Raw genomic sequence first — 20,700 nt, forward strand, 5'->3', positions numbered from 1 at the left:
TTCGATTGAGTGATTTTTGACCAACAGGAGTTAGGCTCATTTGAATCCGACTTCAGTCTTTTGCCTCTCGAGCGTGCTTCCTCTTGACTTCTCGTCCCTCGGACTTCGTGCACATCATTCTCATTCCACCAACGTACTCTTCCGTAGCTTTCGCGTCCCTCGGATTGAACCGAGTCCGTCGGCTCACTTCCCCATGTTGAAAGTAAGAGCCTCGCACGTTGATAGACGAGAATTCGATTAAACAAATAAATTAAATATAAAAAAAATAATCCAACAATTTTCTAGAACGACTAATAATAAACAGGCAATATTTGTTAACGAAGAATTAATATTTATAAAAAAAATAAAAATGACCTTTGACTTGAATTCAAATTGTTAAGAAAATAAAGGGGGCGTTTGGTTGGAGCCTTTTCCATTTTCATTTTCTAATTTCCGTGAAGTTGTTGTTTGGTTTACGTTTTCTAATGTCATTTTCTAGAAAATGAAAAGGCATTCTCTTAAAAAACAGAAAACAATGAAATATCGTTTTCTGATCGGAGAAGAGAAATGAGAAGGGAAATGAGAAAATGGGAAAACGCGGCACAGTAACTCCTCCTCGTATTCTCCTGCTGCGTGGAGGCTGGCGGGGAGGCTGGCGGAGGCGGTCGCGAGGCTGGTGGAGGCTGGCGGAGGCGGGCGCGGAGGCTGGCAGAGGCGGGCGCGGAGGCTGGCGGAGGCGGCTAGGGAGACAGCGGCGGAGTGCGCGGCGATCTGCTGCTGCTTCCCCTGCTGTGTGGCGAAGCTGCTCGTGATCGTGGCGGTGAAGCTCCCCGCGAGGCTCGTTCGGTGCGCCCTAAGGCACCGCAGTGCGCGGAGCTCGTGGAATAGAGAAGCCAAACGTATTTTTCCATTTTCTTTTTCAGAAAATAGAAAATAGAATACCATACCAAACACATTTTCTATTTTCTAAAAACTGGATCAGAAAATAGAAAACTAGAAATAGAAAATAGAAAACAGAAAATAGAAAATATTTTCCAAACCAAACGCCCTAAAAGAGTCTTGTTTCTCCATCTCTTTTTCATTTTTATCAGCCTTTTTCTCATTTTCTCTAAAAAAAAATCACTTTGAATTTCTTTCTTTTTTTCAGCATTAAATACTATCTATTCTTCTATTATCCATCCTCGAAATAAATTGAACATCAGTATTCAAGAAATCATGAATACTTTCTCCATCAATATTCAAAGAAATTTAAGATATCTCTCGAAATGATTCAAGGAGACGTGAGATGTCACATCGATCCCTAATATATGAGATTTCAGATTTTCGGAACATAATTGAGTTGGTAGGAAATAGAATTGTTGAAATGAATAAGAGTCGAATTTTGACGAAATCAAGATAATATCCTTCTCTGTTATAACCAACTGTAACATTTCAATTTACCTCCTCACAAATAGTCATGAGATCAACTATGTGAAACCGCTGGAATAGTGGATTCCACCATTTTGCTAAAGATATTTCATAGAAGTGTCTTAATTACTTGCTATACAAGCCAATCGGAAATTTTGATCCGTTCAAGTAAACACAGCATAATTTGAATTCCACTGTCCCGGCCCAAAGAAAGCCCAACAAAGCCGCAGTCACTCTGCACTGCACGTAGTGACTGTCCCTATTTGAACCCTAAACGGCAAGGCCACACGCCCAATTAGCTAAGTTGATGAAGAGTTCGGTCGCCGGGCTCGGCGCGGCGATCTACACCTCTCCCCTTATCCGGCCGCTGCCCTTCCACGGCCGAGTATCCGCAAGGTTCGTCGCCGTCCGAGAAATGAGCACCAGCAATACCAGCTTCTCGACCCGGGCTTTCCAGCTCCGGCATGACCCCCTTACCGGGGATTCCGAGTGGATAGTCGTCGAAGAAGGAGGCGAGGGAGAGGATAAGCAGGCTGCCAAGCACCTTCTGTCCACCACCTCTTACCTCGATATGCTCAACGATTCCTGCCGGAATCGGGCATTCCGAGCGGCTATTGAGAAGACGATCAAGGGTCCTTGCCACGTCCTTGACATCGGGTGATTTCTATCGCGCTTGATATCTTCTACATTTCTAGATGCGTCTTTATTTGTATCGAAAACGAAATTGATTGCCGTGGGCTTCCTAAACGTTTTAAGTGATGAAGAGTGGAGAAAATCTCTAAATATTAATATGACCTTTCAGGCCAGTGCACAAGTTGTCTCCTTGTTACCCGGAGTGTTGTGTCTACAATTGTGGTTGCACTGTGGTGTCAAGGTTTATAAGTACGAAATGAATCTTAATGATGAGCAATCGAGGACTGGAAGAACTCGACAAGAATTTCTCCTTATTTTCAGTCCAATGCAGTAATTCATATGATAAAATAAACTTTTTGTGTATATACTATAGTTAAATTGGTCTCTAATGCTTTCCGGTCCTTAAATCACAAAAGGAAATTTATTGTTACTATAAGCTGATCCGAGATTGCTAAGAGTTGGTTCCTACTTTTTATGGTCTGACCAATTGGTTTGGATTTTCTTGGACTAGAATTGTTTATGTCATAAGCCTGATAGCATAACAATCACTGTTCACACTTCTTATTTCTAACTCTGGTGTCAATTGTCTCTAATACTCAATGATGTCCACAGTTTTGTTAAGAAGTACTCACTTAGGTGCACAAGGCAGACAAGGCATGGCTAAGTGTCTTGGACATGTTTAGGCAAGCATTTTTCTAGCTTTGCTTGAGTGCTTTACTGGGTTGAGCCCTTAGGCAAAGCAGATATCTGCTTGGTTTTTAAATCTGATCTTCTATAAATTCAAACTTTGTTTTCCTTGCTCTCTTACATAGTATGAGGATCCTAGGGCAAATATGAAATCTATGTTTCACTAGAAAACACATTGTCATCGACTCTAGTTCTACATGGGTAGCTGGCCATTGCCTCTCATTCCAGAAGGGACCTATACAGTGCCAACTGATCGCATGTCTGCATGAACCCTCAAATCTATGTAGCACATCAATCATGCTCTATCCTGATCTGATAGTTTTTCACTCTTTGAACAAAGGAGTGACTTCTTACTGCCAATTGCCATTTTTTCTATATTTATCCTTCGGCAAAAGTGAAAGTGAAAATGCATCCTTCTCTCTTCTCTTCTTTCTCATTCTCAAGATTTAAAGTAATTAAAAACTCCATTACTTGACGTTAGAAGTTGCACTATAAACATGGAAAAAATGTGGGTGTTATTAGATCTGAGAATATGCTGTTTTTTCTATTATATTTTGCTTTGAGTATACTTTATTATTTTATTGAAATAATGGCATCTTAATATCTTATGGACCTTGATTCCTTGCAACTCCTAGCACATTTTTTATAATTTTTTTATAGGACTTTTTTAGTTTCTTCATAACATTAGTTATATCCATTATGTGAAAATCTTAGGTTTTCCATCAATAATTTCTTGGGCTAGATTGATAATAAATGTGAATTGCACTAATGTTGTATTTTGTTTTTGTTTTTGAGTTTCGTACTGTTTTTAAAACAATACTGGTTATTCATCAGTGAGGCGTATTAACATAAAACAGTAGCAAAAGCAACATTGTAGTAGGAATACAATAGAGTGTTAATTTTAATTTGGGTTCCAGTGCAGGGAAGATAAATTGAGATAATTCAATTATGGATTTAAGCTCAGTACAAGATGTAGAGTGATGCCACAGCTGTGAAATAAATTACATTGTGCTTGCAGAGCTGGAACTGGCCTATTGTCAATGTTGGCAGCACGCACAATGGAGAAATTTGGTGAATCCTCAGTGGCAACTGTGTCAGCTTGTGAATCTTACCTTCCCATGGGCAAGCTAATGCATAGAGTATTGCGGGGAAATAAGATGGAGAAGAAGATAAAAGTCTTCCACAAGCGATCTGATGAGCTTGTTGTTGGTGTGGACCTAAAATCACCAGCAGCTGTGTTGGTAGGTTTTCTCAAAGTCCAAGAAGGGCATGATGTTTATATTAGAGAAAGAAATATATTAAAAACAGTGTACAATACCATTTTGTCCACTCAAATATTTCTGAACAGGAAATAAACTATAAGATTGAGCAACAAAAAGGTTGTCTGAACTTGTAACTTCCTGTGATTTTCTGCTTTATGTGACATTTATTTTTTGGTGTCCTTGTGTCCTCGAATGTTTTTATGAAATTCATTTTTTGTTAATGTTGAAGGACCCATTGATATGATTAAACGTGTGCTGTTCTACAGCACATTCTCTGTATTAACTATTATCAACTATTTGTGTAGGTTAGTGAAATATTAGACTCAGAATTATTGGGAGAAGGACTGATACCAACTCTACAACATGCTCATGATATGCTACTCATCAAGAACCCACAAACTGTTCCATATCGTGCCACTACCTATGGACAGGTAGATGCTTCTTTTATTGGCTTGTTGGGTGATATGCTACTTTCTGTTGAAGGATCTCAGCGATTTTGCTTGAAATTACTATGCTTCTCCTATTGCTTAACTTGCTCTGCAAAGATATAACCTATATGAGGAAGAGGAAAGTGTCTCCACAATGTCAAGTACTTTGCCTGCTAGAGCACACTTTGGCTGGTTTACATTATTCAATCAACTTCATGAAATATTGACACTCAATAACTTCCCTATTTGTGGAAGATGAAAATGGCTTCACAATGACACTAAGGTTTCCCTAGTCTTCCTTTTCAGCATTTGCTAATTTGTGGCTGTTAATCATGGTTAATGATGTGCAGAAAATATTCATACTGATGCTGCCAAAAAACTCTTAACTTGATTGAATTGGTGGTTCAACAGAAGTATTAACTACAATATGGTGTATCCAATTCTTTAGAATGGAAAATAATTTAAAATTTGACTTAATTCATATCAAACTTGGAAGTTGATTATCGCTAATACTTTCAAGTCTGATACGCATTTGAAAGAAATAAACACTGCAGTTTCATTCTGAAAACATATGGATTTTACTTGGCTTCACTGTTTAGTTGATGAGTACTAGATCTTTTGTGAATTTTAATTTAGTTGGCCTATCTTCGGTATCATAAAAAATCCATGCAACTAATCCCAAATGGTTTTGGCCTTATGGCTGATTGATTTCTTGTTGTTTTGGCTGTTGTTTTCTTCCTTGCCCTTGTGCCTTTATCATATTCTCAATAAATAACTATCATGATATTTTTTTGGTTTTCTGCACCAAAGATGTCAACTCACATTGCTAGTATATTGATTCCCCAGCTAGTTGAGAGCCCATACCTGCAGAAGCTGCAGGATTTGTTCCACAGTGAAGCAAATTTATCAGATGGAGTTCATCTTACATGTGCAGATTTGGAAGGGATTATGGGCATTAAAAAACAACAATATGCCATGCATTGTGATGCAATGTTCAATGATCTACGACTGGTATATGTTGTTTTCCTTTTAAGTTCCCTAGGCTTATTGATAGATTAGGGATATACATAGATATTGCATAATATGAAATTCATACAGTTGTCAGAGCCCTTCAAAATTTTTGAGTTTGACTTTTCGAAACGACCAGAGAGTCATGGTGAAATCAAAATATTGGTAAAAGCTAGCAGCGAAGGCAATGCCAATGCTGTAATTTCATGGTAGTTGTCATGCAAATATGGTATGTATCTCTTCTCAGCACCAAAGATTTAAATTGGTCTTCAATTTGCAGGTGGGTGCTTGAGTTGGACTATGAAGGTTCGGTGGTATACACCACAGCTCCTAGATGGATTACAAGGACAGATGATATAAAAGAGGCAACTTGTGTTCCTGGTAATGTTTGTAAATTGTTTTATTTCCATAAACATTCTGGTTAAGTGCCCATTATGACTTAAAACTGCCACTATTTCAAATTCTTAACGATATTAAATGTAGTAAATTGTACATATCATTGTGGATACAATCTAGAAATGCATCAAAATTCACCTGTTCTTGCTATGTCCTAGTTGACCAATATATATTCTCTCAATGAATGCAAGATCTGCATTCTCTCCTCTATGTTGAATGCTAGTTATCTTCATGTATATCTGATCCTGTGCGGTAAGGTTAATTTATTTGTTTTTTGGGCAAAGGTAATAATTTCTGAACATGCTGTTCATTTCTCGAGGATTTTTTCATTAGACATTTCTAATGCTACACCTATTGTGTATAATTGCACCCTTCACATATATGCTTTTTTGTAAATGTTTGCTCAAAGTGTCAAAATAAATCTTAGATACATGTGCTAAAACCTTGTTTTTGTATAGTTATCTATTCAAGACTATGGATACAAATGCATTATGCTTTACCAATTGGGCAACTGATGGTCATTTCTTCTGTGAATAGATGCTAAAGATTGGTGTGATCACTGGAAGCAATGTGTCTGGTTCATTCCAGGGCCAGGACTTCCTGTTTCCAAAGATGAAAATGTTATCTTTAATGCCACCCATGATGAAACTAAGATTTCATACCACTTTAAGTGTGATAATTCATCAATCTACAGCAACACCTATGGGGATTGCCATCTAGAGCTTTCACCGGAAAGAATTGCCTTGTATGGGGACAAAGATTGGAGGTCAGGGTTAATGACTGCTATGAGAAATATTGTAAGTAGTTGCTACCGTACTATTGACATGGTTATTGTACACATACATTTCTTTTGCTTTGTATTCTTACATGTGTGGCATCTCACTTTTCTGAACATTTTTGTAACAGTTGCATGCAAGACCTTCCCAATTTTGTGTCATTGCTGATGATAGTGTGTTCTTAACAATTCTAACTGCATGTCTCTCCAAAAATGCAAACATAGTTTCAAGTTTTCCTGGGCTTCAAAAAAAAGGTGAAACGTATCTGCGAGCTGTTGCCAATGCAAATGGTTTTTCTATGGATCGTATAAAAGTTATGGGAATGAGGTCACCCAACCTGGCTAAAAATAACCTTATACAAAGAAAGGTGAAAATTGTCTTGTGATTTAATAGTCTGATGGAGTTTTTATTTCATGTAAATGCTTTGTATTGCTGAAACTGTAACCTTAGCTTATTTTAGGTTGATCTTCTAGTTGGAGAGCCATTTTACTATGGAAATGAAGGGGCGCTCCCATGGCAGAACCTACGATTCTGGTAAGTATGAGTTTAGGAAAACTTGTTGCATTTTTTATGTTTGCCTAAGATAATATTCATAAGTTTGTAACTGTATCATAATATATAGTTTGCAGTTGCTAGGTATTAATGTTGCTTATTTATTCTTGAATACACTTTCGTAGTGGATGATTGATGAGAATATGCTACTAGATTAGGTCAATGTTTGATGTTTAACCTCAAGTTGATCCAAGTTCTGCTCCGAATCATTAAGTTGTTAATCAGATTTATGAAAATTTGATGAGTCTTGGTCCCAAAAAACAGTCATATGGTCTATTAGTTGTTGCACTATGTTGGGTGAAAATAGTTTGTTGATTTAGGTTTTGTTATTTTTTTTATCAACTATTGTATACATTTTTTTCTTAAACCAATGTTTTTAGTTGCATCCAGAATCATTTCTTGTGTCTGTACATGTTCTGGCAATGTGAATTTTGCAATATTAAGGAATTATTATAAGCTCAATGCCAACCAAATAGGAAAGGAGGCGAGTGAAAAGAGGTGGACAGACAAGAGGAGAGGAGGATAGAATAAATTAGAGAGCCAAATACAAGGTAATTAAGTTTAGTGGACTGCAATGCAAGAAGTGAACTGTCAACCAAGCACATGGTTCATCTTTTTATAATGCTAAAGTTTCTTAAAATATATGTTCCACTATAAAAGCCTCTTAGATTTCCAACAACATCACAACTCCAGATGGCGTTCTCTCGCCTCGTCCATTTGCTAGCTCAATCTTATGCTACTTTGGCATACTTCCTGTTATTCAGCAGAATATGTGCTATCTGATATTGGTTGGCATGGCCGATGTTTTTGTTATGTGGTTGCACATAATCCTGTATTTTTTCTAAGGCTGATAAATTAATCCATCCAAAACAAACTCTCTTAATGGCAGCACCAACAGATTGGAATGTTACCTGGTACACTTACTGGAAATAGGAGATGACAATCAAATAGAGTGGCAGTCTATTGTGGTGGACTGAAGCCTTCAATTTGATTAAGTAGATGAAAAATAGAATAATTGTTTGGCTTTGGGTGATAAAGTACCTGTTTTATACTTTTATTCAGTTTGAGGCCCCATTAGTTGGATTCTTCCATGGTACTTATTAAGAAGCCTTTGTTGCCTAAGCCATATCAAACATGCACCTCAAGTCAGTTCCTGCCTTAAGTTACTACTGAACATATTAGGTTACTGGAGATACACTTGAATAATATACTTGTGATTTATCAAGGCAATGGTGGTTTAATTTGGATGGTGTCCCGCATACAATCTTGGGGCATGTTTTCTCACCTCATTTCCATCAAATTTGTAGTTATGACCAACAAGCTTCCTGAAGAAATTCTAACTGGTTCTCTATCCACTTTTATGTAAATTTACTAATTTAGGAAGGAGAGGACTCTACTCGACTCATTGTTGTCTGAAGATGTCATCATCATGCCTTTTAAGGGAGTACTAAAAGTTTGTGCCATGTCTCTTCCGGTGAGTTTCCTTTCTATTTCCATTTCCTGTTGTCGATAGGCCTCATGTGAACTTGTAGCATTCATTTGGGAAGACTTTTACTACCCTATGTAGGATCTGTGGAGAAGCCGGTGTTGCCTGGAAAATGTTGAAGGCTTTGATCACTCGGTCGTGAATGAGACTTTAGGTGCATGTGGCAATTTACCCCAAATGCTTGAAGGTCCTTGTCTGCCTTATTACGTCTGGCAGTGTGGTGAGGTTCAGGTAATCATACCACAGTTGAAAAAGAAAGTTCGATATATCTCACAAGATCCTGATTATTTGGATTATTGATACGAGTTGTGTACGACAGGAACTCAGTGGAGTTCTTCCACTCGTGGAGTTTGATTTTGCAAATCCTATCCATTCTTGTTCTGGGAAAACAAAGGTAACCGATTTCTGTATTCGATCTACTTAACTTATCCATTCTACTAAATATCACTATTATTATTAGAAAGCCTAAAACATTAGTGCTCATTAAATTCACTCAATTTGGCCGCTCACACAGTTCAGAAACTTAATTCAATTTCTATTTTCTGCTTCATGTAGATGCGGTTCTCCAAATCCGGACTATGCCATGGTTTTGTACTCTGGATCGACTGGGTAATGGATGAAAAAGGTTCTATCATCATGTCAACTGGACCAGGTTAGAACTTGTTTGCTTCTTATCAAATTCAAATGGATAAATTCATTGAATCTTTCAAATTCAACCATTAGACTGAGCTTATGATTTATGCACAAAGTTCGATTGAATTATAATTCAATTGTCTACAGCTAGTAGATACCAGAAACAGGGAGTGAAGCTTCTCGGCCAGCCTGTGAGTGTCAATACGGCCGACTGTTTTGTTGAGATAGAGGTGTCTTTCGATCATTCTTCTGGAGAAATCACCGTCTCATCATTGTTTTCACCATTGCAATCAGGTTCGTGAACATAATCGATCCATACTCATTTTCACAAATGAGTGGTTTCTCTTTTCTTTTTTTCACTCATTATAAATTAAAGTTTGAATATCCTGAAGGCAAATATTGCATGTGTATCATTTGTTATTTACCATATTTGAAGTCAGACTTAAAATTTTCTTTAGATAAAATTAAAATGGCTGCAGAACTGAGCAACGTCAACTTTAATGGGGAAAAGAAAAACAAGTTTGCCGATTTGGAGGAAACAAAAAAGGGGCGTAATTTCTGCAAATTAAACCTGCTTGCTATCGAATCGAAAGCAACCATTTAATTAAAACAGAGGAGAGGGAAGGTTCGATGCATAAACAATTGAACTAAAAAGGATTTTGTTTTTATCATCCCGAGGACGTATTGTATTCCATTCGATGAACCGAGAACATCAATCCAAAAAACAAAAAAAAAAGTCACGGAATAAAATGAAACGGATGTATGCGGATTGAACGGATCGGATGACATATATCTAAGAACCTGGACGAGGACGACGGCGCCGATGAAGAAGAGTAGCCACCGCAGCCATGAGGATGCCGCTCGCTGCTTCGTAGTCGTCGCCATCTCTCTCAGACTGGTCGTTCCTCGTTCCCTCGTATCTCTCAAACCCTACGATGGTGTGACTTTCTTAGGTCGGCCTATATAATATCTCCAATAGTGTGAATAATTTAATTTAAAATTATTCGAAAAATAAAAAAAAATTCATTGAAAATATTCTTATCTACAATAATTTTAATTAAAACTACAATATAAAACATTTTTAATCAAAATTTATTATAAATAATTTTTAGTTAAATAAACAATTTGAAGTTAAAGAATTCTAATTCAAATGGAATAAACTTAATTAATATTATATTTAAATAACTTTTAATTAATATTAAAATTGGTTTGATTAATATTAAATTAATTTTTGACTAAAATTATTTAGAATAGTTTTGATTGAAATTATTTTATTATTATAATTTATATCATTTTATTATTTTATTAATATGAAAGGTTAAAAAAAAAGACAAAAAAATTAAAAATTTTATTTTTTATGTATATCATAAAGGAATATTTTAAAAAACTAAAATACCATCACACTCGTATTTAAAACTTTAATCAAAATTACATTTGAATTGATCAGAGCGTATTAACTTAGAAAATTTTAGTTGTAAATACTCTGCAATCTCTGTCCTCAAACCCTCAAAGCTTTGGGACTCAAGTGCACAAGCCATGATGCATAAATTCATAATAATACTCTCCTCCATCATGATCAATTACAACTTCTTGATTTATCTTGTCATATATGGTCGTGAGATTGACCATGTGAAGCCGTTGGATGACGGATTTCACCTTAATGCAGAAATGATAACTAAACCCTTAGGGCTCCTCTTAATCGGTTGTATGTGGTAGAATTGTTACAATATAGCAAGGGTTGAATTATGACAACCACAAAGTACCCTTTCACCTGTGGGTGAACATATCTGATTTATTTATCTATATCTATCTGTGGAGTCGATGATACTAAATTGGGGTAAGTGATATCACTTTTTGCTGCAATAGATTCATGAAAATTGGTAAAGATTGCATAACAAATTCATGAAACCTAAAATAATATTCTACCCAGAGTTATCAATTCTTTCTAAAACAAGCTCTGTTTATCCACCCAATATGATGTCGCCAAGTCAAAAAATGCACAACAATATCATATCGTTATTTTAAAGGGGGAACAAAAAGCTTTGTTTCAGAATAATTTGGAGTTCACAAACATTCAGCAACAAGAAAATTTGCTGGAAAGTCCGAAGAAGAAACAGGGCAGAAGGATTCAATTATTCGACCAGACACTGAAACTGATCCCCCCTCGATCGACAATCTGATAGCAGACGCCTCCCTCGATCTCCAGAATCAAAATCCGCAATTTCAATCCGTCTCCATCGCTCCTCTCCTCCGGAACAGAGCAGGCATGACCAAGTGCGTCTGAGGAATTGCTTCGCCACCCGAGGTTTCTAGGGCGAGGTCAACCCTAGCGGCAGCGGGAGGGAGCAGGGGGAGTCGTCGTCGGCGGCGGGCGGTTCGGGTGGGAACAGTGGGGCGCGGCAGAGGGGGCAGGTGCGCTGCCCGTGCTCGAGCCACCGGTCGACGCAGTGGCGGTGGAAGACGTGGCGGCAGTCGCTCATCAGCCTGACCTCGTCCGCGGGCTCGAACTCGGACAAGCACACCGCGCAGCAGCAGCTCTCGCCTCCGGCCAGGTCCCCGAACCGGGTCGCGGGGGAGATCTCCTGGATCAGCTCCGCCGGCACCAGGGGGAGGAGTGAGCAGATGCCCGCCGCCTGGTGAAGGTCGGCGTCGGGGTCCGAGAGGCCGAGGCAACGGGAGAGCCAGTTGAGGAGCTTCCGCAGGTGACCCAATAGGAACAGCAGGTGGAGGAGCAGCTTGGGGAGCTCGGGATAGCCGGTGGGGAAGCCCATGGCAAGAGTGCGAGACAAGTGTTCGATGAATCGCCTGAGAGAATTGTCGAGAAGGCAGCCTGCAACTCAGCGACTGGAAGTGTTCGTCTAAATGCCTGACAGAATCGTACGAACGGGAACAACAACAGTTCTATGAAATGCGTAACAGAATTATATTAAGAAGGGAACTGCAATTCTTTGAGGAAATGCGGCAGAGAATTTATAAGAAGGGAAGGTACAACGTGTTTGTGCAAATGCCCGAGAGATTTTATAGGAAGGGGATATAACTGGTAAATGTTTGAGGAAATGTCTGAGAGAATCTCACAGCTAATAAGGATTTTGGGGGTCACTTTTATTTTTTGGCCTTTTGCTCTATGTGGCGGTGTCTGTGTCTGGAGAAGAGGTGGTTGAGTTGGGCACAATTTTGTACATGGACGAGGGTGGAGGTGTGGCCAATTCCATCCCCATCTCTGTGTGGAGAAAGACCAGAAGAATGACATGTGATGGACCCTGTGGAGGGAAGTGTGATTTATTGCTGGGCATTTGACCGATTAGCTGAAAAAGTTATTTGGTAGTGCAACAGATTTCCACAGGTCAGTTAATTTAGTTCTCATTAAAATGAAGAATTATTAGAAATTGTTTAGCAAATACCAGAATGGTCTTCCCTTCCAAAGGGATCCTTTTCATCTCGAAGTTCAAATCCTTCGTCATTACTCCACTGATTGAGCTCGGTAAGTTAGAAAGCAACTACTTTTGTTTTTTTTCTTATTTACTGCTATTTCTTTCTCTTTTGTGTTCAAGCTGATTCAGACATCTTTACTTTGAGTAGATATAGAAACAAATGATTAACTGACTTGAATCACACATCAAAGATGACAATTTCTTCAGCAAGAATAGATAGAGACACACACACTCCTCTTGTCTGCTGAATACATTTAATCCTGCCACAATCCGCACACACACCATGTGCTAGTACCATCACCTTATCTTCTGGTGTCCACCAACACACAAGCAAAGATGTGGGTGCCTTGACATGGAGAGATGGAGAAAGGTTGTGGAATTTGATTGCATTCAAATATATAGAGACAAGATTTGTTTTCTTAGCTTAATGCCCTTCCCTTGCTACAATATCTTCTGAGATCTCCTCTGCAATCTCATTCCAAAACACCATCATTGTATCTTCTCATCAGTGAATTGTCTCTTTGTTGCTAGGATAAGATTCCATGGTAAAGGCTCTCTAGGAGTTATTCATTGGAGTGCTCATTCAGTTTGAATTGAAACTGGATTGAAATTATATTTTTATTTATTTCGATTAGTGCTTTGTTTAAAGTCTCATTGAATTCTTAATTTGATTTGGACATCCTAGTTTTTAGATTAAGGAGAAAAGATTGCTTGTAGTTGAGATTGTTGGAGAATACTATTATGATCCATGTTTTGTGGCCTTTCAATTTTATATAGAGGATGAAGTGATCGAATATTTGATGAGATTATTCCAAAACAAAGTTGTGTCAGCATCTTGCCTAAAGTTGTTCCTTCTATGGCACATGTTTCACATCATTTTTTCGTAGAAAAAAAAATCTTTCCACCTTTGAATTGAATATCACAGATGCAGCACTAGACGTTCCTGGTCACAGTCCTTGTGCTATCAAAGTTGGAGGCAAGAGGGCAGGTTTTCATGTGGCTCCATTCAGAAAACAAAGAAAAGAAAAGGTACATCCCTATTTTTTTATTCAGTCATGTTCTTCTGTGTTTACTTGTGTTGATGGAAAAGAAAGGGAAGGGAATCAAATGAAAGAAAGAGAATCAAGGAAATAAATTTCTTAGCCTCGTGTTCTCTTTCATCATCCTGTCCCCTACCAAGAGGAGATGAAGGGCTGAGTGAGTCCTTTTGGCAGGGAAAGGATGTGAGGATGTTTGTGATATAATGGCTTGTCGATCGACAATGAACTTATAGAGAAGATGAGGTGGACAGAGATGAAGTGTAGTGAAACAGGGAACACGTAATAAAACAAAAATCCAAACATAGTAAAATATCATGGCGGAATATGTTGGCTTAGGGCTGGACATCCAGTTAGAACTGACTGATCAAATCTAATTATTCGAAATCAAATAAATTAAAAATTTTCACTTAAACTGATTAAATTATCATTAAGATTTTTTGAATGAGTTCGATTTAATTGAAATTTTGTTCGCACTTAGCATCGGCCATGTCACCTCGCCCTTCATGGCCACTCGATGGTGGGCCATGCTTCATCAATTTCATTAATTCTCCGCCCAATGATGGCGGTGGCAACTGGCGGCGATGGTGGCCGCCGTCGGCGTGGGGTGGTGGAGGAAATGGGCCAAGCGTGGGGAGGGAGACAGAGAGCCTAAATAGTCAACTTAAATTATTGTTATGCCTAATTAATTATCTCATCGAAATGATGTGGGAATATTGAAGACTCACTCTTTTGTCTCATGCTTGTCTCTACCATGGAACTTAACTGCTGCAAAAATAATGTTCTATAAAGTTTTAGATGATTTGAAGTGGAATCTAGTGATAAGGCATTGGGCCTGTGTTGGGCTTAAAATTTAATTAATTTTTGAACTGGGAAAATGTGCTAGATTGGCATAAACATTAATGACAATGTACTCACAACCCTTATATTACACTCGAATTAAATTCTCTGAAAAAAATAAATTGTAAATTAATCAGCAATTTATTTTCTAATTTTGATTTTATATAGATTTAGGATTTTAATCATGCAAGGTAATTAGTATAGTAAAGAAAAACATAAAATGTTTTTATTGTTTTTGAAAAAATAGATATTTTAATTTCATTCCATTTAAAAAGTGTAAATAAGACACCCCACAAGCCACAAGATGGTGGAAAATGGCATAGAAAGTCTATGTAAATGTCTCCTTCCAACAGATAATGGTCACTTTTAGGTCTTTGACATTTTAATTTTATATAAATTCAAATTTTTGACTTGTAAATAATATGAAATGCTGCCATGTTCTTCACCATGTAAACTTATAGTTTACATTAATTTGAGGGGTGGGTCATAATTCTAAATTTAAATAGAAATATGGTACAAGAGAAGCCTTAATAATTATCTTAATTTGAATATATATCTATTTCTATTGAAAAATCACAATTTAGAGTGAGAACAACAAGAGATCTTTTTCTTGTTTTAAAAAGGAAAGAATAAAAACTGATAAAATACAATTAAATCCGATTACTCCAACTAACAAAAACAAAGTCTGTTTATTTGTCTGAGGGAATCATTTTCTTTAAATTTTCATTGTTGTAGGAAATTTGGTTTGGTAGAATGGTAAAGAATAATAAGAGGATCAAAATTCAATACACAAATAAAATGAGTATCCTGAAAGTCAAATTCTGATATATATATATAAAGTGAAGGTCTATAATTTACAGCATCACTTCCAGTCCCTCCACCACCACTGATTTCCCATATTCATGAGACAAGTGTTCATTGCTTTCCTAAAAGATGCCTTCATCATTTATTTGTTCAATCAGTCCAAGGGAAAACCCCGGGACAGGTACAAAAGCTTTTCATGAATGAAACCCCCTGTGCCACTTTGTCCAACTTCTCAAGCTTTAGGACCCATCACTGAATTGTTGTCCATGTGAGAAAGCTACTGCTCAGTTTCAACTCATCTCCACAGATGCTTTTCATAATCACCATCACAGCATTCTTAACACCTTAATTCTTTTCAGCACAAGTGTTCATCAAGTCAAAGTTAATAATACATCAAATTAGAATGAGATCCTAATGAAGAGTGATCAAGAATTGTCCTTAAAGACCTCAAAAAGAGTTCGTATCATCTGACACTTCTTAGACTTTTGGGGCTAAAGTTTACTTGGCTTGGAAGCATTCCTTAGTCCATACCATTCTACCTAACATCCTTGAGCACAAGACAAGAAACCATACTGATTGTGATCCACCACCAATAGAATAGACAAATTAGATTGTATCTGAACACTGTAATTGTTTGTCATTAGATTCAAATAAGCAATTAATTTCTTTCCTTGTAGTCTGAAGCTAAAGGTAGCTCCTTCTTCACTTTCAGGAGTAGCTAAACACACATTTGATCAAACAGGCATCTTACAGATGTTCTAGTTGTTTCGAGATCATACTATTTAGGTTGTTTGCTTTGTTTTCACAGGGCAAAGGTTGGATTTTTAGATCAATGATGCAGTTTTTTTGTTAACGTGAGATCGTTTGTAGTGATGATGGGAAGCATGTAGATTCAAGATCAAGTAATCTGTTGGCCGACTTGTGACCAAATCTATATTAGGGTTCTTGATGCACTCAATCGCTAGGTATTCATTGAAGAAGGACGAACTTTTGTATTACAAGCAGAGAACAGTTTGAAACCCTAGCCGATTGAGTGATATCTAGGGCTAACCTCCTCCGGAAGATGCTGGTGGCTTCTGGGCGACCCGGGAAGGAGAAGGGCGCGGCAGAGAGGGCATGTGAGCTGGCCGACGTCGACCCACTTGTCGATGCAGCCCTTGTGGAAGAGGTGGGCGCAGTTCCCGAGATGCCGGACCTCGTGGCGGGGCTCGAGCGCGGCGAGGCAAACGGCGCAGAGGGGTGCGGCGTCGGATCGGAGGGCAGAGAAGCGAACGACGGGGAGGCGGGACTTGACGACGGCGGGCGAAATGAGGGAGTCGCTGAGGTGGACGGAGTGCGCGAACGGGTAGAGGCTGTCAGCGACGGAGGAGGAGGGGGACGATGAGGCGAGGCCTAGGAAGAAGAGCGAGGCGGAGACGGCAAGCTCGAGGCGTTCGAGCAGGAAAAGGACGATCACGACGGGGCGGGGAAGGATGACGGCGTAGCAGACGCAGGGGAAACCCATCGTCGTCGTCGGAGGTGGTGGTTTGCCGTTTGGATGAGAGCCGGTGATAAATAGAGAGCGTCGTGAAATAAAAAATTGTTATAAACGAACAAGACAAAGACTAATAGAGAGCAAAGGAGAGAAATTCTTATTGCTTGTCTCAATGGTGCATCTCTACAATGCTTCATACATGTCCTATTTATAGGACTAATACAAGAACAAAAATTAATGAGTATTAATATGAAATTAAATTTCTCATATTAATGCTAGAATATAATGCACCAAGAGTTACACATAATGGCATAATGGCATCCATTTACTATTACATTTATAATACTCCCCCTTGGATGCCATTTATATACTGTCTCATTAAAAACCTTACCAGGAAAACCCAGTGGGAAAAAACCATGGTGAAGGAAAAAAGAGTGCAGTATGTAAACTCCCCCTCTTTGTAACATCACTTTAAACTTTCGAGTCTCCGCATGCCAATTTTATACACTAACCTTTTAAAGGTCGTAGTAGGCAATGCTTTTGTAAATAGATCTGCTAGATTATCTGATGAACGAATTTGATGAACATCAATATCACCTTTTTTCTGGAGATCATGAGTGAAAAAGAATTTTGGTGATATGTGTTTCGTTCTATCGCCTTTAATATATCCTCCCTTTAATTGTGCAATGCAAGCAGCATTATCCTCATATAAAATTGTTGGAGAATTCTTATTCACGGATAAACCACATGACTCTCGAATGTGATGTATAATTGATCTCAACCATACACATTCTCGACTTGCTTCATGAATTGCTATGATCTCGGAATGATTTGAAGATGTGGCGGTAATTGTTTGTTTCATAGATCTCCAAGATATAGCTGTACCACCATATGTGAATACATAACCCGTTTGAGATCTACCATTATGAGGATCAGATAAATATCCTGCATCTGCGTATCCAATCAATTTAGCTTCACGTACATATGGATAATATAATCCCATGTCCATAGTACCTTGAAGGTACCGAAAAATATGCTTAACTCCATTCCAATGTCTCTTTGTTGGTGAAGAACTATATCTCGCTAATAAATTTACTGCAAATGATATATCAGGTCTAGTATGACTAGCCAGATACATTAGCGCTCCAATAGCACTAAGATATGGTACTTCAGGACCAAGTAGTTCTTCATCATTCATACGAGGTCGAAATGGATCTTTATTTACATCAAGCGATCTCACGATCATTGGACAACTCAAGGGATGTGCTTTATCCATAAAAAATCTCTTTAACACTCTTGATGTATAAGCAGATTGGTGGACAAAAATTCCATTCTCTAAATGCTCAATTTGCAAGCCAAGACATAATTTTGTTTTCCCGAGATCTTTCATCTCAAATTCTTTCTTGAGATAATCAACTGTTTCAGATAGTTCATCTGTTGATCCAATAATATTCAGATCGTCTACATAAATTGCAATTATTACAAATTGTGATCCAGATCTCTTAATAAACACACATGAACATATTGGATCATTTTGAAATCCATTCTTTAACAAATATTCACTGAGACGTTTATACCACATACGTCCAGATTGTTTCAATCCGTATAGAGATCTACATAATTTAACCGAGTAAAGGTCTCGACGATCTGAATTACATGCTTCTGGCATTTTAAATCCTTCAGGGAGTTTTATGTATATGTTGTTCTCAAGAGAGCCATATAAATATGCCGTAACGACATCCATCAATCTCATCTGCAATTTCTCGTGGATTGATAAACTTATCAGAAATCTAAATGTTGTTGCATCCACCACAGGAGAATATGTCTCCTCATAATCAATACCAGGTCTCTGCGAGAATCCCTGGGCTACAAGACGTGCCTTATATCTGACAATTTCATTTTTCTCATTTCTTTTTCTTACAAATACCCATTTATAACCGATCGGTTTAACACCTTCAGGGGTACGGACGACAGGTCCAAAAACTTTATGCTTTGCGAGCGATTTTAATTCAGCTTCAATCGCATCTTTCCATTTTGGCCAATCATTTCTCCGTCTGCATTCTTCTACAGACTTTGGTTCAAGATCCTCGTCTTCATTAACAATATCGCATGCTATAGCATATGCAAAATTTTCATCGACGTCGATTTCATCTCGATTCCATCTTTTCCCAGTCAAAACATAGTTTATAGAGATCTCTTCATTTTCAGGTACCTGTGATTCTTCTTTAATCATTTTCTCAATGACTGGATGCTCTTCTGGAGTAATTGTTTCCTCAATTTGAGCCTTTACTTCCTTTCTTTTTCGAGGATTTTTATCTTTGGAACCGACTGGTCTACCACGCTTCACTTGCACATTAGGCTCGTTAGCAATAATGGGTTGCCCTTCAGGAACATCAATTCTAATTGGAGCATTTGCAGCTGGAATATAAGACTTCGTAACTTTCTTAGGGTCAGTAAAAACATCTGGCAATTGATTTGCTAAATTTTGCAAGTGAATAATTTTCTGAACTTCGAGTTCAGATTGCTTTGTACGAGGATCATAATGAGCTAATGATAACTCACGCCAGTTTATTTCTTTTTCCAACTGCTTATTTTCCCCTTTTAATGTTGGAAATATCATTTCATCAAAATGACAATCGGCAAACCGTGCCGTGAATAAATCACCCGTCAATGGCTCAAGATATTTAATTATAGACGGTGATTCATATCCAACATATATCCCCAATCTCCTTTGGGGTCCCATCTTTGTGCGTTGTGGTGGAGCAATTGGCACATATACCGCACAGCCAAAAATTCTAAGATGGGAAATATTTGGTTCCTGACCATAAACCATTTCCAAAGGGGAGACCTCATTATAATGTGTAGGTCTGATACGAATTAATGCTGCCGCGTGTAAAATAGCATGTCCCCAAGCTTGTATCGGAAGTTTCGTTTTCATAAGCAACGGTCTTGCAATTAGTTGAAGACGTTTTATCAATGACTCTGCAAGACCATTTTGTGTGTGAACATGTGCTACTGGATGTTCAACACTTATCCCAATTGACATACAATAATTATTAAAAGCTTGGGAAGTAAATTCTCCAGCATTATCAAGACGAATAGATTTAATTGAATAATCCGGGAAGTGAGCTCGTAATTTGATAATTTGCGCAAGCAATCTTGCAAATGCTTGATTACGAGTTGATAATAAACACACATGTGACCATCTTGTTGATGCGTCAATTAAGACCATAAAATATCTGAATGGTCCACATGGTGGATGAATAGGCCCACATATATCACCTTGTATTCTTTCAAGAAATTTCAAGGGTTCAGCCCTGATTTTAGATGGTGATGGCCTTATTATTAACTTCCCTTGTGAACAAGCAGCACAAGAAAATTCATTGGGTAGAAAAATCTTCTGGTTTTTCAGTGAATGCCCACATGAATGATTAATTATTCTTCGCATCATAATAGCTCCAGGATGTCCCAATCTATCATGCCATGTAATAAAACTATGTTGATCGACAAACTTCTGGTTTGTAACGACATGTACTTCGCCAACACTTATGTTTGTGAAATATAGTCCAGAGGAAACTGCGGGTAATTTTTCTAAGAAACATTTTTTACCCAAGATGATACTTGTGATAGATAAAAATTCTTTATTGCCTTCATTTGAAGTCTCAATGTGATATCCATTTCTGCGGATATCTTTAAAACTCAATAAATTTCTTTGAGACTTGGACGAATACAATGCATTATCAATATAAATATTTGTTCCTCTGGGTAATATAATATTTGCTCTTCCGGAGCCTTCAATAATTTTGGAACTACCTGATATTGTATTCACGCATGTTTCATTCATCACCAAGAAGGTAAAAAATTTCT

General features: G+C 37.9%; 3 protein-coding genes, 1 long non-coding RNA gene and 1 pseudogene across 4 annotated transcripts; 1 reads left to right on the top strand and 4 right to left on the bottom strand.

Annotated features, from left to right (window-relative positions):
• The window catches only part of LOC141821006 (myosin-8-like), a 105,574-nt pseudogene that overhangs the window by 4,946 nt on the left and 79,928 nt on the right, over positions 1–20,700 (bottom strand).
• On the top strand, positions 1,694–9,681 carry LOC141820807 (protein arginine N-methyltransferase 7). Its single transcript, XM_074708158.1, has 14 exons — positions 1,694–2,043; positions 3,725–3,947; positions 4,274–4,399; positions 5,243–5,407; positions 5,495–5,613; positions 5,685–5,785; positions 6,338–6,597; positions 6,707–6,943; positions 7,037–7,110; positions 8,509–8,602; positions 8,696–8,845; positions 8,934–9,008; positions 9,170–9,266; positions 9,395–9,681. Exons 1-14 carry the CDS (start codon positions 1,694–1,696, stop codon positions 9,547–9,549), a joined length of 2,226 nt encoding a protein of 741 aa, XP_074564259.1. The 3' UTR covers positions 9,550–9,681.
• LOC141820825 (uncharacterized) lies at positions 3,624–10,166 on the bottom strand. The gene is made up of 2 exons (XR_012601171.1): positions 10,049–10,166; positions 3,624–3,923 (listed from the first exon to the last, which is right to left on the bottom strand). It is a non-coding gene; the product is annotated as an uncharacterized LOC141820825 (long non-coding RNA).
• Positions 11,210–12,528, bottom strand: LOC141820817 (brassinosteroid-responsive RING protein 1-like). Its single transcript, XM_074708171.1, has one exon. The coding sequence runs from the start codon at positions 12,016–12,018 to the stop codon at positions 11,557–11,559; it is 462 nt and encodes a 153-aa protein (XP_074564272.1). The 5' UTR covers positions 12,019–12,528; the 3' UTR covers positions 11,210–11,556.
• On the bottom strand, positions 15,435–16,876 carry LOC141820816 (brassinosteroid-responsive RING protein 1-like). Its single transcript, XM_074708170.1, has 2 exons — positions 16,411–16,876; positions 15,435–15,710 (listed from the first exon to the last, which is right to left on the bottom strand). Exons 1-2 carry the CDS (start codon positions 16,861–16,863, stop codon positions 15,705–15,707), a joined length of 459 nt encoding a protein of 152 aa, XP_074564271.1. The 5' UTR covers positions 16,864–16,876; the 3' UTR covers positions 15,435–15,704.

The sequence above is a fragment of the Curcuma longa genome, unplaced genomic scaffold (assembly GCF_044706935.1).
Source record: "Curcuma longa cultivar G26 ecotype Majalengka, Jawa Barat unplaced genomic scaffold, ITB_CL_G26_1.1 utg8573_np1212_1322966_RagTag, whole genome shotgun sequence".
In the NCBI taxonomy this organism is placed as follows: Eukaryota; Viridiplantae; Streptophyta; class Magnoliopsida; order Zingiberales; family Zingiberaceae; genus Curcuma; species Curcuma longa.

Excerpts from the sequence above, each read along its gene's own strand:
- LOC141820807 (XM_074708158.1), top strand. The coding sequence starts at position 1,694 with ATGAAGAGTTCGGTCGCCGGGCTCGGCGCGGCGATCTACACCTCTCCC. Across the intron at positions 5,614-5,684 it reads GCCAATGCTGTAATTTCATG|GTGGGTGCTTGAGTTGGACT; the intron begins GTAGTTGTCATG and ends TTCAATTTGCAG. Across the intron at positions 8,603-8,695 it reads TTTGTGCCATGTCTCTTCCG|GATCTGTGGAGAAGCCGGTG; the intron begins GTGAGTTTCCTT and ends TACCCTATGTAG.
- LOC141820816 (XM_074708170.1), bottom strand. The coding sequence starts at position 16,863 with ATGGGTTTCCCCTGCGTCTGCTACGCCGTCATCCTTCCCCGCCCCGTC.
- LOC141820817 (XM_074708171.1), bottom strand. The coding sequence starts at position 12,018 with ATGGGCTTCCCCACCGGCTATCCCGAGCTCCCCAAGCTGCTCCTCCAC.